General features: G+C 48.0%; 2 protein-coding genes and 2 long non-coding RNA genes across 4 annotated transcripts in view; 1 reads left to right on the top strand and 3 right to left on the bottom strand.

Moving 5' to 3' along the window:
- Window positions 1-7945, bottom strand: part of LOC310838155 — an 86972-nt gene extending 79027 nt beyond the window's left edge. Inside the window, exon 1 of the long non-coding RNA XR_014560737.1 lies at window positions 6151-7945. This is a non-coding gene — a long non-coding RNA (uncharacterized lncRNA). The remainder of the gene's footprint in view (window positions 1-6150) is intronic.
- LOC310837446 (uncharacterized protein) overlaps window positions 1-22273 on the bottom strand; it is a 76728-nt gene that overhangs the window by 32233 nt on the left and 22222 nt on the right. The gene's annotated exons all lie outside the window — the stretch shown is intronic.
- On the top strand, window positions 3819-5878 carry LOC310838222. Its single transcript, XR_014560822.1, has 2 exons — window positions 3819-3996; window positions 5809-5878. It is a non-coding gene; the product is annotated as an uncharacterized lncRNA (long non-coding RNA).
- LOC310837206 (uncharacterized protein) overlaps window positions 19922-22273 on the bottom strand; it is a 314413-nt gene continuing 312061 nt past the window's right edge. The window contains exon 10 of the mRNA XM_083723307.1: window positions 19922-22031. Within this exon, the coding sequence (XP_083579433.1) occupies window positions 20188-22031 (1844 nt within the window). The 3' untranslated portion in view covers window positions 19922-20187. The remainder of the gene's footprint in view (window positions 22032-22273) is intronic.

The following is a 22273-nucleotide window of genomic DNA, read 5'->3' as shown; positions in this document are numbered from 1 at the left end:
AGGAAGCAAACTCACTCAAACTATCTCAAGATCTGCTAAAACGGTTCTGTGTAAAGTTGGCTACTTTTCTTTTCCTCTTCCTTAGTACATGATAGGAGCATAGATGTTTCCTTTCCCAGTTGAAAATCTGTACTTAAATGTATATGTCCTTTTGGTAGTGCAAATCTTGCTTTGAAATCTTGCTATGAACACTGTATTTAGGGTTGGACTAGATGACCCAAGGTCCCTTTTAGCTCTCCCAATTTGTGGCTGTGTGGAGGGCCATGTGTCTGCAAGCATGTGATCAGTTGAAATTCAGCCCAACTTTACTCTTTGTGTTTTTGTTTTTTTTAAAGGTGAGAGGTAAAATCCTTGATGTTTTGAAGCAGAACTGGTGATATCAGGCATTTGAGTGATTACAGTGCTTATCATTTTGTCTATTATTTACAAAAAAATCAGACTTAAAAGTCTACACAAAGTTTAAGCACATACAAATTCATATAATCAAGTAGAATGGGCCTTGACATATAATTGAGTAGCCTTAACCATCCTGTAAATAAAGGGCAGGAAAATTTTGCCTGCAAATGGTAAGGCTGAAATGACTGAGAATGTTAAAAAATCTTATGAATTCTGACTCTCTGGTCATTTTTTCCCATATATAAGGGCGTGGCATTGTTCCGCGAATGACCAGAGGGAAATCACACAAAATGATAGCCCTTTCCTGTAAATAAAGGAAGCACTCCCTTGCTGCTTGGGCTGCATGAAACATGATCCCTTAGAAAACTTATTGCCTTGGTAAATGCTTGAATTGCGGAGTTTATTGTTTTGTTTTAAATCTATACCCTTCATTCCCTTTATTCAAATGGTAATTTAGCCAAAAGATTCAACATTTTCAATAGTATAAAAGGTTTGCTGAGACATGAACTCTGCACATGCACAGAGACTAGATCAGCAAAAAAAAAGGATAGGAAAAGAAAAGAGAGAGAGAGAGGAAGGAGGGGGAACTGTGGGGGGGGGAGGAGGTTTATGTAAAACTTGGAACCATTGAGAGAAATCACCCTTAATGTGTCTCAAGTTTGAAATCTTAACATGCCAAATTCTTTTCACAGGTAAATATCAAAGCATTCCACCCCTCAATGGGATTTAAATCACAGACTTTGTTTGTGTGCATTTTAACAGGATATGTGAACCCCAATAACAAACTGTTTGTCCCTTTTTCCTCCCACAGCAACTTTCTTTCTGTTCTATGAAACAAGTCTGAATCCCTACTATATTAGTGACTTCTATCTCTTTGTGGCTTTGACACTTTTAGAGTTACAAATAATCTGTTTTCACTTATTTAATCCGTTTTTCCATGATGTCTATGAAGTTAATCGAAGCACAACCAAACATTGTTTGTGGAATGGTGTTTGTTTACCTTTTGCCTGAGCATTTCTTATTAATTCTGTCATTTTGGCTGGTTCAAGGTACTTCCACAACTTAAATTGCCATTAAGTCATTTCCCAGTATTTTGCTATTAACATTCTAGCCGATCTTGTCACATCAAGAAACACTCTTTTATTTTCATTGTTACTTCAGATTTCTTAAAATTCTGTGTCTTAGCATTTATTTATTTTGGTTCCTCATAGGTCATTGTGTGTGTGTGTTTGTGTGTGTGTTTTATTATTATTTTAACTGTGTCTTTTAAGTCCACCCTGCCCTTACAGGTTATCACTTCTACAAGTGTGTTACTACAGATCCAATGAAAAGCTTCGCCACCACAACAGAAGACACCAAAGTTTTCAAAGTGGCCACAGCTATCTCTTTCAAAGGATATAGACTGCCGGGGGAGTGGGGCTGACAAAGGGGGGTGGAGTTGAATTACAATGACATTTTCTGACTTTTGAACCTCAAGATACATAAAATATCCCAATTGTCTCAAGATATGCAACTGATATTTAATTAGTTTGTTTTGTATTATGTGCTATTACGTAGGAATGTTGAAATGTGTCTGACAGTGTGTCCTTTCCACAAATGGGGGGGCTATTTTGTGGCTATTTTTGTGTGTAAGTGTTTTATGTCTAATGTCTTATTCCTTACACCCCAGTGGAGGATCCTCATACATTTTATACCTTTTAACAGATCAGGCTATTATGTAGTCCAATGTTTAGACTTAGATAAATTTATAACCATATTTCGTTGTTTCACCTGGCACTCACCTGGCACTCTGCCAACTTCCCTACCCATTTTAAAAAATGTGCTAAAACCCACTTTACCAAGGAGAAGCTTCTAAGATACATGAAGGTGGATATGCTTTGGTTTAGCAGGAATGATCCCTTATTGACTTATTTCGACAAGTGCCCTTTTAAGAATGGTTTTCTTTTAACAGATTGGTTTGAAGAGTTGAGAACCATGGGGAAAGATAAATTCAAATTGGACTCAGTTTGAATTGGGCAAGTGTATCCAGGCTGCAAGTAGCTTTTGGTCCTTAAAGTGCAAGTGAGCAACTTCCCATGACTGCAAGACCAATAATAAAACCCCATAGGAAGCCAAGGCAAGGACATTTCCCTCAGGACGTGTCCAAACCTGTGGCAGCTGTGGTGAGTGCCAGGCAACATGGTTAATATGAAAGCCCTAAGTGGATTCACCAGGGATTGCCACTACTGTGAAACCACAGAAAAGCTACCTTGACACCTGAGAACACAAAAATGGCGGGGGACAAAGCAAACTGCATTTTTTTTCCAGTCAGTAGTGGACCTTCCTGCTAAATGTAAAGCATAGACCACTATTGAACAAAATACAACAGGTGTCCTTTTATGCGATATCCTATATCCAGCTATCTGCACTACTATACTTGCAAATGGCCTTAAGAGGCATGATTTGCAAGTCCCCTTCAGGTTTGCACAAACCCACACATCTAGTACGATAGATACAAAGTTATTATTTAGTGCATATCTATATAACATAAACATACATTGTATTGGTCCGTGTTGCTCCCTCCTTTATTGCCCTGCTCAACCCACCTCCTTTTCCATTAGGGCCTATTCCCACTCACACGGCACCCCTACCTTCACCGAGATTTAGGGTGCGGAGAAAAGATCTGCAAGTTCTTACAGAACTTTAATGCAAATCTATCTCCGAATGGGGGACTGTTACGGAAGGGGGGGGCATGTCTTCTTCACCTTCTTCTTCGCTACAATATATCAATTTATTTCCAATTGTCAATGTCAAAAGGGACTAAAATCTATAAAATTCATAGAAAATCAGCGTGCCAGTTTGCTCAATTACTCTAGGACTCCATCACACCTCCCCTGTCCAGCATAATCCCTCAAGCAAGGTGTCAAGACCCTAATCCTTTCAAATTGCTCTGATCAGCCTTTCCTCCAGACAATGTCAGGTGGCAGACTATGCATATTTGGGACCATTGTTTTCTCATCCCCAGGAAGTGTTTATCTGTGCATATCTCCAGCTCTGCATATTCCCCCCTCCCTCCTCCATATGTTAATCTGTGTAACCCCCCCACCTTCCTGAAGTGCTGATCTGTGTAACCCCCACCTTCCTGAAGTGCTGATCTGTGTAACCCCACCTTTCTGTGATGTATTCATGATGTGTTTTGCACTGTATTCTGGGACATGGAGGGAGTTTCAAAAACTCATGTCACCCCTTTCTCACTGTTCAATCTCGCCTTGAACCTGTTGCGCAATAAACTTGGATCTTCTGCAGTTTGCTCCTGTCTCCGGCTGAGCTCATTTTCCTCTGCAGGGACCCACGGACTTAGTCCGATGAGCTGGGTGGCAGAGCAGCCTCGCACCCAGATTTCAGCCATAACACCTTGGAGGAACATTGGGGTGTGGAAGGAGGAACCACAAATGGAGCTCAGGCTCCTGGCAAGTGGGGAAAGGAACATGATATAGCACTTTCCAGATGAGTCTCGATACAATACAATATTCTTTATTGTCATTGTCCCATACAGAACAACGAAATTGAAAAAATGTACATCAGACATTCAAAAACCAACAAGCCTGCTATCCCAGGCTGGTTAGCCCCCCAAAACTCTGATACCCCATAATTAAATACAATATACTCCCATAGAGACTACCTTACACTGTATTTAAAACCAAAATCGCATTTGGATAGAAACTGTTTCTCAGGTGGCTAGTCCTAGTCTTTATATCCCTGTACCTTCTTCCAGAAGGCAGAAGCTGAAAGGGATCATTTCCAGGGTGCGCACTATCTCTGCAGCTTTCTTCTCTAGCACCTTCTGCAAATGCCTGCAGGGCCATGAGTAGTATGCATGAAAACATCAATGCTAAATTGAGCAGATCCCCGGAGGCAGTGCGGATTATAGTGAGGGACTTCACTCACACAGATGTGAGGGCAGCACTCCCTAAATCCCATCAGCACATTGAGTGTGCAATAAGGGGAGAAAGTACTCTTGACAAGGTGTATACGAACATTGGACGGGAATATGAGGCGCACCTCGGTGGCTCAGATCATGTGTCCCTGCTTCTGACACCAGTGTACACACCCCTCAGGAAACAAGGCCAGCTACAAACACGGATGGTTACGGTGTGGCCTGAGGGAGCCTCTCAGCAGTTGCAGGACTGTTTCCAGGAGACCGATTGGAATATGTTCGACCAGCAAGATCTAGAAACTTCTACATCAACGGTCTTAGATTCGGCACAGGAAATGCACCAGGGAAAGATATGTTAAGTTGTATCCGAATAGGAAGCCCTGGATGACGGGAGAGGTTAGGAGATTCTTGAAGGCCAGAAACTCTGCTTTTAGAACTGGGGACCGGGGACCGTATGGTATAGAAAGAGCGAACTTGAAGAGGGGTATCAGGAAGGCAAAAGCGGAGTACAGAGGAAAAATTGAGGACCATCTGAGAAAACATGATACTAGACAAATGTGGCAGGGAGTTCAACATCTGACTGGTTCTAAATCGAGAAATACATCAGTGGTAGAGAGTACGGCTTCCTTGGTGGGAGAGTTGAAGACCTTCTTTGCCCAATTTGAGGTGACACCAACAGTGGCTCCAACAGGGATGTCAGAGCTATTGGCCTCACTACCTACAGGAAATGCTGTCAGGGTGGAAGAGGGAGAAGCGAGGCGAATATGAAAGGCGGTAAACACGAGGAAGGCTATGGGCCCGGATGGGGTGGCTGGCAGGGTGCTAAGAGATTGTTCGGACCAACTGGCAGGCATCTTTATGAAGATTTTTAACCAGACTCTGGCCCAAGCCGCCGTTCCACCCTGTCTGAAATCTGGAAACATTATACCCCTGCCAAAAAACCCAAAGATAGACAGTCTGAATGATTTTCGCCCTGTGGCATTGACACCCATTATAATGAAATGTTTCGAAAAACTGGCGAGGAACTGTATCATATCTTGTCTGCCAGTAGGACTTGACCCTTACCAGTTTGTGTAAAAGGCAAAGAGATCCATGGAGGATGCTGTGGCAATGGCTTTACATGCTGTCTTGAATCATTTGGAGAAGAAAGGGAACTATGCAAGATTTTTATTTGTAGACTTTAGTTCTGCATTTAATACTATTCTTCCACATAGATTGGTGCCTAAACTATTAGACCTGGGACTTCCACCGTGTTAGTGCAGGTGGATATTAAATTTTCTATCAAACCGTTCCCAACGGGTCAGGATGGATTCTCACGTCTCTGTGGATCTCATGAATATGGGGGTGCCACAGGGGTGCGTGTTGAGCCCACTTTTATATACGCTCTATACAGCTGACTGTGCCCCCAAATACCCCAGTAATAAGATCAATAAGTTTGCAGATGATACAACGGTGGTTGGTTTAATCACGGCTGGAGAGGGGGAGGCGGCCTATAGGAAGGATGTTGAGCAGTTGGGGGAGGGGTGCAGGAAAAACAACTTCCTCCTTAGCTGAAAGAAAACAAAAGAGATTATTGTGGACTTTAGGAAATGTAGAGCACTTGGAATCGCCTCCACGGTCCAGGGACTGATCTGCCCTGGCTTCCTCCTCGGAGGTCCCTTCAGAAGGAGAAGGGGTCCCAGGTCTCCATGGGGGAAAGCGTTCCTGAGACCTGCGTTCGAGGCCAATGCTTTCGCCTTTCAGGCTCCAGCCCACCTTCTCTCTCATCAGCTGTAGAGATGGGATCTCATGCAGACATTCCCAAGTTTAATAAGGATCCCTTGAAAAAGCTGAGAAACCTTCTTTTGCCAATGAACTTTGCCTCTGCGTAATTTATTGGGAACCAGATGCATCCACTCCAAAGAAGCTTCTGCAGCGCCTTGGCATTGAAGACCCAGAAAAAGAGACGGAGGGGAATGTGTGGGTCATAAGCTGGGAGTCATTGGAGTGGAGTCGGTGGGAGAGGCAGAAGGTTGTGTTGAGCAGGCGAGGGAAGAGCAGGAGGAGACAGAAAGAGCCCCAGGTAAAGAGGAGGTTGGGCTGAGCTGGTGTGGGAATGAGAGGCAGAGAATGCAAAGCAACTCCGGAAACGGTGAACAAGGCAAGCTATGATCTCGTTTGAGGAACGGGAATTAAGATGCCTTCTTCCCCATCACCAGTGGATTAAAATGTCCAAAGGTTAGGAAAAGAAGAAAGAAGAGGAAGCAGGATTGGATCAACATTATAAGAGACCATAATTTTCCATTGTGACTTGGCTGAGATTTGTTGCAACAGTTTTTCAAAGGCTTTATAGAAACTGGGCCTAGAAGCTGGAGAAATACTAATTTGGATTATTAGACGATCCTTATAATAGTCATATTGTATTGTCTGAGTTGGTTAAGATTTGGTTAAGAGGGAAATGTAGGGAAAGTGTCATCTTGGTGAAGAGGAGGAAAAAGCCTGGATACTAAATATAGCTGGGTTTATTCTGGAGTGCAAATTATGAATAATTGTTGCTACAGATGATTTTCAGACGGAGATGGGAGTTTCCTTTTCGATAGTGGCCTTCTCGGTAGTGGCGCCTGCCCTGTGGAACCCCCTCCCAGCAGATGTCAAAGAAAAAAACAACTACCAGACTTTTAGAAGACATCTGAAGGCAGCCCTTGTGGAGTGTGGTGGTAATAGGATTAACCTCCTGAATGTCCTACATCTGGGGAGGAGCTTCCTACGTAAAGGGAAGCTGCAGGTTCTTTGTCTGTGTGAAACAGTTTCACTTCTGTCCGGGAGAGAGAGACACAGCATGTGTCCAGGCACTGGTGGAGTTGTTTGTTATTTTACCTACTGATGTAAATAAAGGCTGTTTATATAGAAGAAACAGCATGCGGACTTTTCCTTTATCTCACACGGAAAGCACTCGCTGCTCGCTCTGCTGCTGCCTGGAAGAATTTATGCGCAGAGGAAACGTGCCGGACTCAGGCAGCAATCCAAGCGGTTCTGGCTGTACGCTTTTGTGCTGAGTGTGAGAAGCAAAGTCCAGCTCTGAGATCCTGCCTGAAGCTGAGGCAGTCGTGATTTCGCTGGCGAAAGCGGAGCTTGCTGCAGGAAGCATCTTTGAAGCACCGGCTGGCAGAAAGCGTCAGTAAGCTTAAAGCCCCAGGAAGATGGCGCAGCAGCAATCTCATGAATCTTTCAACGTGCCTTTTGAAAGGCTAAATGGCCACAATTGGGACGACTGGTCTCACCAGATTTGTTACTGGTTAATGGGCAAGCAGCTCTGGGAGTGCCCCCAAGCCGATCCAGTACCGGCAGCTGCAGAGGCTAATACGGCCGAAGTGGAAAGGGCTGCTGGCGCAGCAAAAAAGGATCAGAAAGCCATGTCCCGTATTGTAATGGCCATGGAGGCTTCGCAATTGCCTCATATTGACGGTTTGTTGACTTGTCACGGAATTTGGCAAGCTTTAACGCGGGTCCACCAGTGCACAACAGCTGGGGCCAAGATCCATGTGATACGCTCCCTGTTTCAGAAGAGACTGTCCCCAGGGGAATCGGTACGTTATCACATTGTGCAGATGCCGGCCATTTTCACTAAGCTGCGTCAGCTCAACGTACCTGTCAGAGCTGCCTCTAGGTCCCAGCTCACAGAGGACCAACGCTAGGCTGTCGTAATGTACAAAAGTCTTTATTGAAGTTCAGTTTCCATTCCAAAGCCGCAGCGCGCAGCTCTACGTCTTAAACCCTAGATCGTCGAAGTCCCGTCTGAGTCTCCTCCCCTCTGACACCAGTTTAAGATCCTAGCCCTGCTCCACCTTTTCCGCTGCTCTCTCCTCCTCTGGGTCCTCCTGCCCGCTGGGGCATTGCCCTTTCTGGACTCTTCCGACGCTGAGTCGCTTAGCTCCTCCCCCTGCCTCCGGCGGGCTTTAGGACCCGGTTCCCAATCCTCATTCTCTGCTGTCCCGCGCTCCTGTACATTTGAACTTGCCTCTCGCGCCAACCCAGTGACCTTTCTCCTAACCGTTACACTACTTCTGTCACTGCTTCCCTCTTCCGTGATACTGGCCGGATCTGACCTCCCCTCCGTTGTCCGACTCTCCGATGGAGGCGTGGTCAGCTCTGCCTCGTCTTCTCTCCCTGGTGGGGAATGCACTGGCCCCGATACTTGGGACTCTTCCCCCCCACTCTGCTCTGGTGGGGAAGCTGGTCCTGATTTCCAACTACTGCTCTGGGAGTCCCTGCTGCCCCCTTGCTCCTGGGGCGTTCCCCTTGGGAAACCCCTACCCCTGGCCACTGGCGCCCCCTTCTGTGAATCTTCCGATTCGCTGGAGAGGCTCATGGAATCCCTCGGGCCACTGTCATCTCCTACGCTCCCCTCGGATTCCTCTCCCTCGCTCTCCATTTCCTCCCCCTCCTGTGCCTCTGCTCCTGAGCCCCTGACATCCATCCCCCCCTCGAAGGCCCCCTTCCCCCTCTTCTGGTGTGGGTTCTGGGTGCTCCAGTGTTGTGGGGGTGAGTGCAGGATACAGTTCTTCCCCCGTGGTGTGCAGCCAGCCGGTTAGATCCGGACAGTCCTCAATGGGCTCGTCGACGTCGATCTCCTCAGCTCCCATCTCTCTGGAGGTGTGTTCAAACCCTGGATCCTCCCCCAACGCGACCATGACCCCCTCTCTCCCTGTCGCCTGGGGTGACGCTGCGTGCGAGGGCCCGCTCGGCAGTTCTCTGCGCCACCCCACCTCAGGTTGATCTTCCCACCAATAAGAACCGCCTGTGCCAAACCCTGAGAGGGATCCCTCCGGGGAGCTAGTCTCCGGCGCCGTCTCCTCAGCTGAAGAGAAACCCTGGAACGTGCTGGCTGAGAGTGTGGGTGTGAAAAGATATTCATCGAAATAATCTGCCGGCATGGGTCTGTGCGGGAAAAGTGCATGGAATTCGTCTTTGAGTAATTGCTCCTCCACTGCATAGTCCGGTACCCACCTGTTGGCGCTGGCTGGGGTGTCTTCCTTGGCAAGGAGATATTCAATCCCTTCCTCCCCCCATCTCGAGTCTAAAATCTCTGTGGCCTCGTTGAGTGGCTCCACCCTCGGCGACCCCCCCTTCGTGGGCGCTTCCCTGAGCGGGCCTGGTGCTGTCTCTGGCGCCTGAAATCTGTGAGGTGCCTTGTAGGGCGTGAGCACTGATCTATGAAAGACCGGGTGCATTCTGGATCCCTCCGGGAGTGTCAACCGGAAGGCCACTGGATTGATCTGCTGTGCCTCGACTTGGTAAGGGCCTATCTGCTTGTGTCCGAGCTTCTTCTTAGCTAACGATCTGGTCGGTACTGCCTGGGCTGCCAACCAGACCCAGTCTCCCACCTGTATGTCTTCCCCAACCCTTCTGTGTCTGTCTGCCTGCATCTTGTAGGCGTGTTTCGCTAGTTCTAACTGCCTTCGGAGTTGCTCGTGGACCTCTTGTAACTCCGTTGCCAAGGCCTCTGCTCCCTGTGGCTCCCCTTCCCCCACTCTCTCTAATCCCGGGAAGGTTCTGGGATGCTGCCCATTGTTGACGAAGAACAGTGTCACCCCCGTGGACACGTGCTTCGTGTTGTTGTAGGCGAACTCGGCCAGCGGTAGGTAGTCCACCCATGTCGAAGGCTGCTGATTCGCGTAGCATCTCAGGTACTGCTGCATGATGGCGTTGACCCTCTCCGCTTGTCCGTTGGTCTGCGGGTGTCTTGCCGACGCTAGGTTGATCTTGACGTTCAGGATGCCCATCAGCTTCTGCCAGAAGTTCGAGATGAACTGGCGCCCCCGGTTGGACAGGATAGACCGTGGTAGACCGTGCACCTTGAACATGTGGTCTATGAACAGCTTGGCGGTCTGTTCCGCTGTGGCCACCTTCGCGCACGGAATGAAGTGGGCCATCTTGGTGAACATGTCCACGACCACGAGTACTGCTGTTTTGCCCTGCGAGCTGGGCAGATCTGTGACAAAGTCCAGGGCCACCCTCTCCCACGGTTCGAGCGGGGTCTGTAGCGGTTCCAGCAGTCCCGCCGGCGGTCTGTGTACTGGCTTGGCCCTTTGGCATGTGTCGCACCTCGTGACGTAATCCGCAACTTCTCCCCTCATCTTGGGCCACCAAAAGTCTCTGGCTACTAATTCCACCGTTTTGTCCTTGCCAAAGTGCCCAGCGCTGGGCGCGTCGTGTAACTGCTGCAGTACCTTCGCGCGGAGGTCGTAGAGGCACGTAGAGGGCCCCTTTGCGGATGAGCAGCCCGTCGCGTATCTGGAACTCGTCGTCCTTCGCTGTGCCGCTTCGCACCTCCTCCATCTTGGATCATGCGAAGGGATCCGTCTGCAGCGCGCGACGTACCGCGTCCAGGTCCACCGTGGCTGAGGCGCATGCCCACGCTTTCGGTGCGAAAATGTGCTTGGCCGCCGGCGGTGCCTCTTCCTCGAGATACTGCGGCTTCCTGGATAGCGCATCCGCCATGATGTTGTTGTCTCCTGGGATGTATTCTATCCTGAAGTCGAAATCCGCAAAGAACTCCGCCCAGCGGATGTGTCTCTGGTTCAGGAACCGCGCTGTGCGCCAGTGCTCCAGGTTTTTATGGTCCGTGTGGACCTGCACTGTGTGTTTGGCTCCGATGAGGAAGTGCCGCCACGCCTTGAAGGCTGCATGGATGGCCAGCAACTCCCTGTCCCAGATGGTGTAGTTCTGCTCCGACTTGCTGAGTTTCCTGGAGTAGAAAGCACACGGCCTCCAGTCCCCTTGCGGGTCTCGCTGCAACAGGACTGCCCCCACGGCTCTGTCTGAGGCGTCCGTTTCAACCCTCATGGGTTTGCTGGGGTTCACGTGCAGCAGCTGCTCTTCGGATGCGAAGAGACGCTTGAGCGTCTGAAAGGACCGCTCCGCCTGCTCCGTCCAGATGAACTTCTTCTTCTTGGAGCTGAGGGTGTCCGTGATGGCCGCCATTTGCATGGCGAATCCCTTGATAAACTTGTGATAAAAGTTGGCAAAGCCGATGAATTTCTGGACCTCCTTCCTATTGCAAGGGCTCTTCCAGTCCAACACCGAGCGGACCTTGGCGCTGTCCATGGCAAGTCCCTTGTCGGACAGCTTGTAGCCCAGGAAATCCACCTCCGTCATGTCGAACTGGCACTTCTCCAGTTTGGCGTAAAGTCTGTGCTCCCTTAGTCTCTCCAAAACGTCTTTGACGTTCCTCTCGTGAGCCTCCTGTGATTCCGAGAAGATCAGGATGTCGTCCAGGAAGCAGACGCACTTCTTGTAGAGGAGTCCCGCTAAGACGTGGTGCATAAAGGCTTGAAAACAGTGGGAGCCATTTTGTAAGCCAAACGGCATAACTCTATATTCATAGGTGCCTAGGGGTGTAAACATGGCCGTTTTCCACTCGTCGCCCTCCCGCATGCGTATAAGATTGTACGCCCCTCGTAGATCCAACTTGGTGAAGATGCGCCCCTTCCTCACCGTCGCGAGCAGGTCGTCGATCTTGGGCATGGGGAATGCTGTGGGCTTTGTCCTCGAATTTATGACCCGGTAATCAACTACAAGCCTCTTTTGGGGCGTGTCTTTTTTCTTCACGAAGAACACAGGACTGCCCCCCACTGCTTTGGATTCTCGGATGAATCCCCGCTTCAAGTTGTGATCTATGAACTCCCTGAGTTCCTGCAGTTCATCCTCAGACATGGAATACAGTTTCCCCGTCGGCAGCGTCGCCCCCGGCAGGAGGTCAATCTTGCAGTCATAGGGCCTGTGGGGAGGCAGCTTGTCCGCTTCCTTCTCGCAGAAGACCTCCAAAAACTCTTTGTACTTGTTGGGTACCGCTTGCAAGGTGCCTAAGTGTAGCTGTGGTCCATCCTCGTGCCCCTCATCTTCTTGGTTAGCGAGGATGCAGTGTTCTGCGCAGTAGGAGAAGCAGAAGGTCAATTGACGCTGGTACCATGCTAATGCCAGGCTGTGCCTGTCCAGCCAACTCATGCCCAATACTATGGGCGTGTCCGACAGGTGGGTGACGTTGAAGCTGATGACTTCGCGGTGATTTCCAATTCGCATCACCATTGGCGGTGTTTGCTGCACCACTTGTCCTCCCAGTAGCTCTCTGCCGTCTACCGTGACGACGTTCAGGGGCATCATGGCTGGTAGGAGCGCTACGTTATGTTGCTTGAGAAAATCCACTCCTATAAAGTCTGCATTGCTGCCAGAGTCAATGGTGATAGGGACTTCCATGGTGAGTCCATTGGGAAGCTGGAGTGATGCGGTGAGCTGCACCACTGGTTTGGGTGGGAGGGGGTCCGTGGGCTGTAAAATTCCTGGGGACTGCTTCACTGACTCGTCTGGCTGGGCCCCAGGGCCTCCGCTTCCAGCCAGACTCCGTCGTTTCCCTGCAGTGGTTCTCCCTGCTGAACTGCTTCTTTTACTGTTGCTGAGGCTGCACTAGGAGGCTACAACATGGCGGCACAAGCACTTGCAGCGGCTCGGCACTCCGAAGACTGGTTTTCAGTGAGTTGTGTTTTATTTTTATCTGTGAACTTATTGCTGCTATGGACTGTGAACACTCAGGGACAAGTAATTTATAGTCGTCAAGAGCTCTTAAGTATTGGCAGAGAAGGCTGCAGCCACGAGGTCTCAACCTACAACATTCCAGCTGAGCTTATCAGAGAGCCTCCATATCTTGCATATCCTTGGGATACTCCCCTTGCTCTCCTGGCCAGAAAGAAAAGAAAACGGAGAGGGCGTAAGCAGAAGAGGGGCTGTAGGGCCGGACTACGAGTGAGGCTAAGTAAAAATCCTCACAAGCCTGCATTGCCAAGTCTCCTTGTATCAAATGTTAGATCTTTACCCAACAAGGTAGAGGAGTTGGAACTTATTACCTCTCGGCAGAAAAGTATCCGGGACTGCTGTGTTATGGTCCTTTTAGAGACGTGGCTGGATTCCTCCTTTCCACAGGGACTTTTGCAGCTAGAAGAACGCTCAGTAATTAGAGCGGATAGAACCGCCGAATCCGGGAAGAGCAGAGGAGGAGGAATTTGCGTTTATATAAATAACAACTGGAGCTCGGACATTAAACAAATGGACACGCATTGTTCTCCTGACTTGGAGTACCTAGTGGTGAAGTGCCGCCCTTTTTATTTGCCACGTGAGTTTAATGTTGTCATAATAACAGCGGTGTATATACCTCCCGATGCAAATACTACTACAGCTATGGGTCACCTGCTAACTGCTATTAGCAAACAGCAGCGGGCCCACCCGGATGGAGCATTTGTGGTTGCTGGTGATTTCAATCGAGCCGATTTAAGGACTGTGCTTCCTAAGTTCCACCAGTATGTTGATTGTCCCACTAGGGGGGGAAATACCCTAGACCGAGTATATAGTAACATCATGCATGGATACAAGACCAAGCCCTTGCCCAATTTGGGACAGTCAGACCACCTATCCTTACTTATGATACCATCATATAGACCTATCGTACGCAGAATTAGACCATCAACTAGAGAGATACGAGTGTGGCCAGCAGGTGCATCCGAGCAACTTCAAGATTGCTTTCGGAACACTGAATGGTCACTTTTTGTGGAGAATAATGTGGACACATATGCTTCAATAGTACTGTTCTATGTCAAAAGCTGCATTGATGTCGTTACTACCACCAAACAAATACGGGTGTTTCCTAACAACAAGCCCTGGCTAAACAGGGATGTGTATCTTCTGTTAAAGGCAAGAAATGCTGCTTTTCACTCTGGCGATGCGCAACAGTATAGAGAAGCTAGAGCCAAACTGAAAAAGGGCATTAGGGATGCCAAAGCTATGTACTGCCGGAGGATCGAAAAGCATTTTGAGAGCTCCGACCCTCGTCGAGTATGGCAAGGCCTGTGACAAATTACAGGGCAAAATATTAAAAACGAACTGGCTAGCAGCAGTGCGCACCTGGCTGATCAGCTGAATCAATTCTTCAGTCGTTTTGAGGTGGGAACTGGAACCACCGTCACTACAGCATTGGCTACCAGCACATCATCAGAAACTATTACTGATAAACAACCATTTTTATTACAGACCTCCGACGTACAACGTGCTTTTCGGAGCATTAATATTAGGAAGGCAGCTGGACCGGATGGAATTATGGGACGAGTTATTAGGGACTGTGCTGCAGAATTAGCTGGTGTATTTACGGACATTTTTAATCTATCCCTGTTGCAGGGTTCTGTCCCTACCTGCCTGAAGACATCGATTATAGTGCCAGTCCCTAAACAGTCAGTGGTGGTATCTCTCAATGACTACAGACCAATAGCCCTAACATCTGTCGTTATGAAATGCTTTGAGAGATTGGTGCTAGATTATATTAAGGCTGGTCTTCCATCCACTCTAGACCCGTTCCAGTTTGCATACAGAAGAAATAGATCTACTGATGATGCTATTTCCATCGCTGTCCATACTGTACTGAGTCATCTAGAACGACAGGGAACCTACGCAAGGCTGTTGTTTGTGGACTACAGTTCTGCCTTTAATACAATTCTACCAGACAGGTTATTCCTTAAAATGACCAATTTGGGTATACATCAGAAGATCTGTTTGTGGGTAAGGAATTTCCTGACCGATAGGCCGCAGACAGTGAGAATGGGACCTTACTATTCTTCTACTCTAGTATTAAGCACAGGAGCCCCTCAGGGGTGTGTGTTAAGCCCCTTTCTCTATTCCCTGTACACATTTGATTGCACCCCACTGTATAAGTCCAACACAATCATCAAATTTGCGGATGATACAACAGTGGTGGGGCTCATTAGTGAGAATGATGAGGCTGCTTATAGGAAAGAAGTACAGGGGTTAATTCAATGGTGTAAAGAAAATAATCTTATGCTTAACACCAAAAAAACCAAAGAACTCATAATTGATTTTAGGAGAAAGAAAAGTGTATTTTTACCATTGCACATAAATGGCGAGGAGGTGGAGAGGGTTGGTAGTTTTAAATACCTGGGCATTTACATCTCTGAGGACCTCTCATGGACTGCAAATATTAATATGGTTGTGAGGAAGGTGCAGGGGAGGTTGTATTTCCTGAGAATGCTCAGGGGATTGAATCTATCTCAGCACCTACTTCTGTCCTATTATCACAGTACCATTGAGAGTGTCTTAACCTATAGTATATTATCGTGGTATGGGAGCAGCTCTGAAATGGATAAAAAAGCTTTACAGAGAATAATTAAAATTGCCCAGAATGTTATTGGGCTCCAACTACCAACCCTGGATGAGATCTTCACGTCTCGCAGCTTGAAGAAGTCACACAATATCCTGAGAGATCCCACCCATCCTGCTCACAACCTCTTTGAACTGTTGCCTTCGGGCAGAAGATACAGGACAATGAAAACACGAACCACACGCCTTCTGAATAGTTTCTATCCAAGAGCTCTGATTGCACTAAATAATGATCTCAGGGCCAGTTGTAAGAAATAGCAAGCAGTGAGTAGTAAGGAATGAGATAGGTTTTAGGTTATGCTATGCTTCTAATAGGTTATGTTATATTCTGGATTATGTTATGTTCTAATAGATTATGTCTGAATAGGATGAGAGTGTTGGAGATACGTGCGAATGTGTATGTGAATCTGGTCTCGGGTGTTTGATTTTCGTTGTCGTGTATACTGTGTATATACGGACAATGACAATAAATTTATCTATCTATCTATCTATCAAACTGTGCTTGTGGAGCCTCTGGGGACACTCTTTCGCCATGTGCTGAGCACTGTCGCAGATGTAACACTTCCTGTTCCCTCTAGGCGGCTTCGCTTTGACTGCTCCCGGTGTTAGGGCTCTGGCTGCTGACTGAGCCTTGGCACCACCTAACTCCATCGGATCCTCTCCTCCTCCCAGTGGAGGCGTGGATTGAGCGCGCGCTGTGTCCCTGGGAAAGAAAGGAGGTGCTCTAGCTGGCGTGCGTCCCCAACGCCCTTCATCTTTGCTCCAAGGGCGTTCTTCCAGACGCACCCCTATCGCCAGCACTCTCCGGACGACTTCCTGCGTGGTCTGGGGTCTCTCCCCCCTTGCAATTTCGTCTTTCACAGCCCCGTTCAACCCCTCCCAGAACAGGTCCCGGACGGCAGCTGAATCTTTTCCCCACCCCAGCGCGTTGACCAATTGAAAAAAGCGGGAGTGATATTGCCTTACAGTGGCTCTGCCTTGTTTCAATCCATGTATCTCCTTTCTGGCGACATCTACATCTACCGCTGATAAAAAACAAGCATCCATCGCCTTAATGAAGGCATCCGCATTTCGGAGGGCTGGGTCATTATCTCTCCACAGATTGCGCAACCACGCTTTAGCTTCACCATGGAGATGAGTTAGTATGAAGCCTACTTTCTCCTGCTCATCTCTAAAGTCCTTCTCCAGCAACTTAAGCGCAAAAACCACGTCTGCTCTGAAGTTAGGATACTGCTGCAGGTTCCCATCGAAATGAGACACAAGGCTGCCTCCTCTCTTTCCTAGACCAATCCCCTCTGGTCTGGCTCCCGGTAGCCCCTGTTTAGTCAACATTTCCAACCTGGTTTGCAGATCTCGGCAGGCAGCGGCTGCTTCGTCTCCTCTCTTTCTGGAAGCTAATATTTCCGCGTTAAGCTGTGTCACTGCATTTTGCAGGGCTGCCATTTGTTCTTCGGTAGTCATCTTGCCCTGCTTTCGTGAGCTCGCGAAGCACCAATCTTCGCCCCTCGCTGCGCCCACTGACGTTGCGAGGTTTTAGAGAGACGGGACTTTCCCAGGTGAGCTGAAAGCTTCCACTCTGCTGAGCTCTTTGGACAGGAGTTATGAGAACCTGGTTCTGACAATGGAAGTTATGCCGCCTGCGGAGCTGACGACTGAATATATTCGTGGGAGATTGATGAACAGGAAAAACGCCAGAGGGTGGGGAGAAGGCACAAGCTGCAACCCAAGAAAGAGTGGAGGGGCAGCAAGAAGCAGTGAGGACTCAGTAAAAGCCTTTGTCTCCAAACTCTGTTTTCGCTGTGGGTTTATGTCACATCTTGTGAGAGATCGCCCTGCAGAGGCTCAGGAGCCAGTGGTCAGCCAGAAAGGAATGCAGATAAGGAGCTCCTCAACAGTGGCCAGGCATCTGAAAAATTCCAAAGGTCCCAACCGAGGGGAAAGTAAAGAGAAGACGTCGCTGTATCATCTGGCTGCTTCAATGGCAGTAGTGAAAGCATCCAGACCGGAAGCCAGCCTCTCCTTTATTGTTGACACAGGCACTACCCACACTTGAGTGCCATCTGCTAGACTTCTTTGGAACTGCAAGACTGTGCAAAGTGGAAGATTTGTGTCACTGGCAGATGGAAGCAGATGCCCACTGACTCAGTCTGGGACTCTGTACTTTTCATTCCTGGACCATGAGGTTCAGGCTTTTGTGGTTCCAGGGATGGGAAACACCTGTTCAGTGTTGAATGCAAGAATAAGCTGTTTGTGGTTGAGATGCCGATTGCAGATGATGACCCCCCTGAGGTAACACAGGCACAGTGCGCAAACATCCCGCCACACGATGGGTGCGCTCATTTATGGCATCGAAGACTGGCACATTCTTGTTGGAATTGTGTCAAAAAAGCCCCAGAGTGTACAGAGGGGTGTAAATTAAAGGGATGTGATAAGTTTTTAGATTGCAGAGCCTGTAAGCAATCCAGGGTAAAAACATGCTCATATCCCAGGTCTAGCAGAGAGACAAGCAAGCCCTTTGAGCTACTCCATGCAGATTTGTGTGCCCCAATGCCAGTAGCGAGTCTGGGCGGGTCCAAATACATTTTGCTTCTTTGGGATGATATTTCGAGGACATCCTCGGTTTTTTCGATTAAACACAAAGGGGAAGCTGCTGCACTGATTAAAGATTGGATCACATTGGCAGAGTTGAAATATTCTACAAAATTGATTAGCTTTCAGAGCGATAGAGGGGCGGAGTTTACTGGGTCTGCCCTGCAGAATTTCTTCCTCCCGAAGGGAATCAGCCACAGGTTGACACCACCACCCAGCCCTCAACAGAATGGTGTTGCTGAACGTAAGAACAGAACACTGCAAGAGGCTGTGGCTGCCATTCTTTTTGACACAAGACTCCCACAGCGCTTTTGGGCTGAGTGTTGGAAGGCTGCTGCGTTCACGCAGAATTGCGTGTTTAATTCAGCTGTAGGGGACTGATACTGTTGGTGAAGAACAGAGTCCAGAGCAACAGAGTCCAGAGCAGGAGCGGCCCAGAACCCCTCCAAAGGCTACTGTCAAGTCTGAGCCAAAGAGTGAGCTGTCCTTGCCCACAGGTCCAGCTGTAAGGTTCAAAAGATGCAGCAGGTCAGAGGGGGAGTTCTCTGACACTGGGGATGGTCTAACTGGCCCTAGTGGGTCAGAGGGGGTACCAGAGCTCACACTGAGATCAACCCGAGCCACAATGGGTAAACTGCCGGACAGGTTTGAAGCCACAAGTTTGTGGGTTGGTGTGGCTCAGTGTGAACCTGAAACTTTTGAGGATGTTCAAAAACTGCCTAAGGAAGAAGCCAGCAAATGGCATGAGGAGATGCAGAAGGAGATGAGCTCAATGGAGTCTCTGGGTGTGTTCTCCCTCACAACGGGTAAGATTGAGCAACTGCTTGAGAAGCTCCGAATGTCTGAGTGTGCAGTAGTTAGGACACCCATGGAGACTAGCTACGTGAAAGACAATCAGCAAGTAGAACGCGCTGCGTTCGAAAATACTGAACTCTTCCAGTCAGCTCTGGGTAGCCTATTGTATCTATCCCAGTGGAACAGACCTGACATAGCGTTTGCTACTAATCTGCTCAGCCGGGAAGCTTCAAGCCCAAGTGTGCAAGCCTGGAATGGTATTAAACGGGTCCTGCGTTACCTTGCAAGATACCAAAGACTTCTGCCTTAAGCTGTCAGCCAATTGCAACATCAAGCTGACATGCTCGGTAGACAGCGATTGGGTGAATCTGGCAGATAGGAAGTCCGTGTCCAGTATGGTGGTAAAATTTGGGAGCTCTTTGTTTGGGTGGAGTTCCCGAAAGCAAAGTCTCATAGCGCTCTCATCTACTGAGGCTGAGTTCAGTGCGCTTTCTGAGATTTGCAGGGAACTGGAGTTCTATGTGTGTTTGGTTCCAGAGATCTGCGGAGAGAGTTGTTTGCCTGTCACTGTTTTGGAAGGCAATCAGCTCTGTCTGAAGTTGGCAGAATCTGAGCAGTTTAAGGCCAGGACCAAGCACCTAGACATCTGTTTCCAGCATGTGTGTCAGAGTGTTTGGGCTGGATTAGTTGCATTGAAATACTGTCCCTCTGCCTGGAAGCTTGCTGATGGGGAGTTCTGTGAAGGTCTGTGTTTGGGGTAAGTGGTGTTTAGATAGAAGAAACAGTGTGCGAACTTTTCCTTTATCTCACACAGAAAGCACTCGCTGCTCCCTGGAAGAATTTATGCACAGAGGAAATGTGTCGGACTCAGGCAGTAATCCAACAACCCTGTTTAGGGAAGCTTTTAATATCTGATGGATTACTGTATTTTAATATTTTGTTGGAAGCTGCCCAGAGTGGCTGGGTAAACCCAGCCAGATGGGAAGGGTATAAATAAATTATTATTATTATCATTAACATCATCATCATCTATTTTTTGTATTTTTTTATATTAAGATTCTTTATTTTGAATTTAGGAGGACACACACAGGAAGAGGACAGTTGGAGGTGCGAGGGACCTGCAAGGAACGCAAGGAAGGAAGGATTTCTCAGGGTGGGATATGGGGAGAAGAGGGGGTCAAGCAGAGGAGAAGTGGGGGAGCCTGCCTTTCTATGTGTTGATGAATGACATGATATATATGATACAAAGGTCATAAACAGTATTTTTAGTGTATTCCCCCCCCCCCTTTTTCCCCTTTCTATACAATTGTATTTTGTAAGGGTTGTTTAATATTTTTTGTTTTATTTCTCTTTTTTGGTTTCCCCTCTGTATGAATTCTTTGATGGCGAGTGAGATGGTAGGTGCTATTGAAGCTCTTTCCACATTTCAAGCACTGATAGGGTTTCTCCCCTGTATGAATTCTTCGATGGGAAGTCAGATGGTGAATGTGATTAAAGCTCTTTCCACACTCCAAGCACTGATAGGGTTTCTCCCCTGTATGAATTCTTCGATGGGAAGTCAGATGGTGGCTGTGACTGAAGCTCTTTCCACATTCCAAGCACTGATAGGGTTTCTCCCCTGTATGAATTCTGTGATGGGAAGTGAGACTGGAGCTAACAGTGAAGCTCTTTCCACATTCAAAGCACTGATAGGGTTTCTCCCCTGTATGAGTTCTTTGATGCAAAGTGAGTTTCGGCCGCTCCCGGAACTTCTTCCCACATTCAAAGCATTCATAGGGTTTCTCCCCTGTATGAGTTCTTTGATGCAAAGTGAGTTTCGTCTGCTCCCGGAAGTTCTTCCCACATTTGAGGCACTGATAGGGTTTCTCTCCTGTATGAATTCTTTGATGGGAAGTGAGAGTGTGCCTCTGACTGAAGCTCTTCCCACATTGCAAGCACTGATAGGGTTTCTCCCCTGTATGAATTCTTTGATGGGAAGTGAGATCACCACTCAGACGAAAGCTCTTTCCACATTCCAAGCAGTGATAAGGTTTTTCCCCTGTATGAATTCTTTGATGGGAAGTGAGATTCACCTTCTGACTAAAGCTCTTTCCACATTCCAAGCAGTGATACGGTTTCTGCCCTCTATGAACTCTTTGATGCAAAATGAGAGTGTCCTTCCGGCTGAAGCTCTTTCCGCAGTCCAAGCACTGATAGGGTCTCTCGCCTCTATGAGTTTTTTGATGCAAAGTGAGCTTGGCCCCATTCCCAAAGCTCTTCCCGCATTCGAAGCACTGATAGGGTTTTTCTCCTGTATGAGTTCTTTGATGGGAAGTGAGACTGTGCCTGAGACTAAAGCTCTTCCCACATTCCAGGCAATGATAGGGTTTCTCCCCTGTATGGACTCTTCTATGCAAAGCAAGATCACCTTTCTGACGAAAGCTCTTCCCACATTCCAAGCACTGATAGGGTTTCTCCCCTGTATGAATTCTCTGATGTGAAGTGAGAGTAGTACTGTGCCTGAAGCTCTTCCCACATTCCAAGCACTGATAGGGTTTCTCCCCTGTATGAGTTCTTTGATGCAAAGTGAGTTTCGTCCGCTCCCGGAAGTTCTTCCCACATTCCAAGCACTGATAGGGTTTCTCCCCTGTATGAGTTCTTTGATGCAAAGTGAGTTTCGTCCGCTCCCGGAAGTTCTTCCCACATTGCAAGCACTGATAGGGTTTTTCTCCTGTATGAATTCTTTGATGGGAAGTGAGAGTGTGCCTCTGACTGAAGCTCTTCCCACACTGCAAACACTGATAGGGTTTCTCCCCTGTATGAATTCTTTGATGGGAAGTGAGAGTATTACTGTGCCTGAAGTGCTTCCCACATTCCAAGCACTGATGTGGTTTCTCCCCGGTATGAATTCTTTGATGGAAAGTGAGATTCCGGCGGTTACTGAAGCTCTTTCCACATTCTCTGCACTGATACAATTTCTCCCTGCTCTGTCCTCTTTTGTGTGCAGTGAGGCTATCCCTCTGAACGAAACTCTTTCTTTGATGGGAGGTGTCCTGGGAGCTCTGACGGATGTTCTTTCCACACTCTGAATGTTTATATGACCTCTCCGCTATGTGGATTCTCTTGTGCTCCCCCTTGTTCTTCCCTTCCAGTTCATCTCCATCTGCAATGAAGAGAGAAGCGAATTAGAGCCTCAGGAAGAAATGGAGCTCCAGATCATTGAACAAAGTTAATGAATGCCTGTGATAGAGGAAGAACTAAAAATAGTTAGATGTGGGGCCTTTCTGCTTGGCTTTTATCTGGAATGGATTTTGTTCTGGCTCAAACCTGGAATCCACTCCATCTCCAAAGTCAGTCATCTCTTTGGTCAATCAAATGCAAACAGAAGCTAAAACAACACGCCTG

This window comes from Podarcis gaigeae (genome assembly GCF_964106915.1).
Source record: "Podarcis gaigeae genome assembly, chromosome: 2".
Classification (NCBI taxonomy): Eukaryota; Metazoa; Chordata; class Lepidosauria; order Squamata; family Lacertidae; genus Podarcis; species Podarcis gaigeae.
Note: the sequence above shows the minus strand (reverse complement) of the source record. Positions and strands in the feature narration are given on the sequence as shown.